This window comes from Quercus lobata, chromosome 8, assembly GCF_001633185.2.
Source record: "Quercus lobata isolate SW786 chromosome 8, ValleyOak3.0 Primary Assembly, whole genome shotgun sequence".
NCBI classification, from domain to species: Eukaryota; Viridiplantae; Streptophyta; class Magnoliopsida; order Fagales; family Fagaceae; genus Quercus; species Quercus lobata.
This window is the reverse complement of record NC_044911.1, coordinates 5713840-5714920: the sequence shown is the minus strand read 5'-3', so window position 1 is coordinate 5714920 and position 1081 is coordinate 5713840. Positions and strand designations below refer to the sequence as shown.

General features: G+C 36.8%; 1 protein-coding gene across 1 annotated transcript; it reads left to right on the top strand.

The window, feature by feature from the left end:
* Positions 1-1081, top strand: LOC115958293. The gene is made up of 2 exons (XM_031076697.1): positions 1-76; positions 507-1081. Exon 2 carries the CDS (start codon positions 512-514, stop codon positions 959-961), a length of 450 nt encoding a protein of 149 aa, XP_030932557.1. The 5' UTR covers positions 1-76; positions 507-511; the 3' UTR covers positions 962-1081.

Genomic DNA, 1081 nt, shown 5'->3' with positions numbered 1-1081 from the left:
GCTGAACTGAGTTGGAACTCCTCCACGGATCAACAGCGGCTTTCTTCAAACTCAATTGAAATTTGTATCACCTCAGGTAAAAAATTCACATCACAATTTTAGGGCAATGTTATTTTCATTTGATATTGTACTAAATTTTGATTTTTTAGGTTGAATGAATGTGAAGTAAGTAAATTGGTGTGATTTTGGTTATTTGTTGTAGTAAACGTTGGTGAGAAGAGAATGAAATAATTTCTTTACTATAGCAACATTTTGTATTGCACATAATCATCATTGGTCAGACATTTACAACAACATTTAGTGTTGAAGACAATGTGTAGACATTACCAACAATGTCTATTGTTTATGGTCAAATGTTGGTGTTAGTGTTAGTATTTCATTTTTAGCATGGAATAGTACACAATTTTATGAATGTCTTTGCTGTGTACCATTCTATGCAGGATTACATTATTTAGCAACAGTTGATATACACTGTTAACTTGATCATTTGGTGTTATTGTATTCAGTGTCAATGTCTGGTTCTGGCAACCCACAACTCTATAGGCCTCATGATGTGTTCACTGCTATGGGTCGTTGTTGGGTATTGGAAGATGAGTTCAACTATCCAATCAATCCGAATTTGCGAAATAGTGCTTACGTTCACAATACCATGAGACAGGAGTGGGCTTGGTTATTTCGTGAACAACAAATGTTTTATGATGAGTTGGTTGGTTTTAAGTTGCCAGTGCCTCGGCGACTCGCATCACAAATGCCCAGAGACAGCATCGACGAACTTCGTAAAGCATTGAACCGCATAAGAGAAGAAAATAATCGAATGAAGATACGTCTTAATCGATATCGGACCCAAGTCGAGATTCGAGAGTCAGTGCAGGAAGGGTGGTACGAGCATGCACAGTTCATGCAATCACTTCTTGTTGATCCCATTTATCAGTCAGACGTGGAGATGTCAGATGAAGAGTAATCGTGTCGTGTCGTGGTGTAATTAGATTTTGTTGGAGAACTATTTTGCTTAACTATGTGTTATATGTATGGTTGCATTTGTACTATGTAAACCTTATTATTGATTATGAGAAGCATGCAA

Coding starts and splice junctions, on each gene's coding strand:
- LOC115958293 (XM_031076697.1), top strand. CDS start 512: ATGTCTGGTTCTGGCAACCCACAACTCTATAGGCCTCATGATGTGTTC.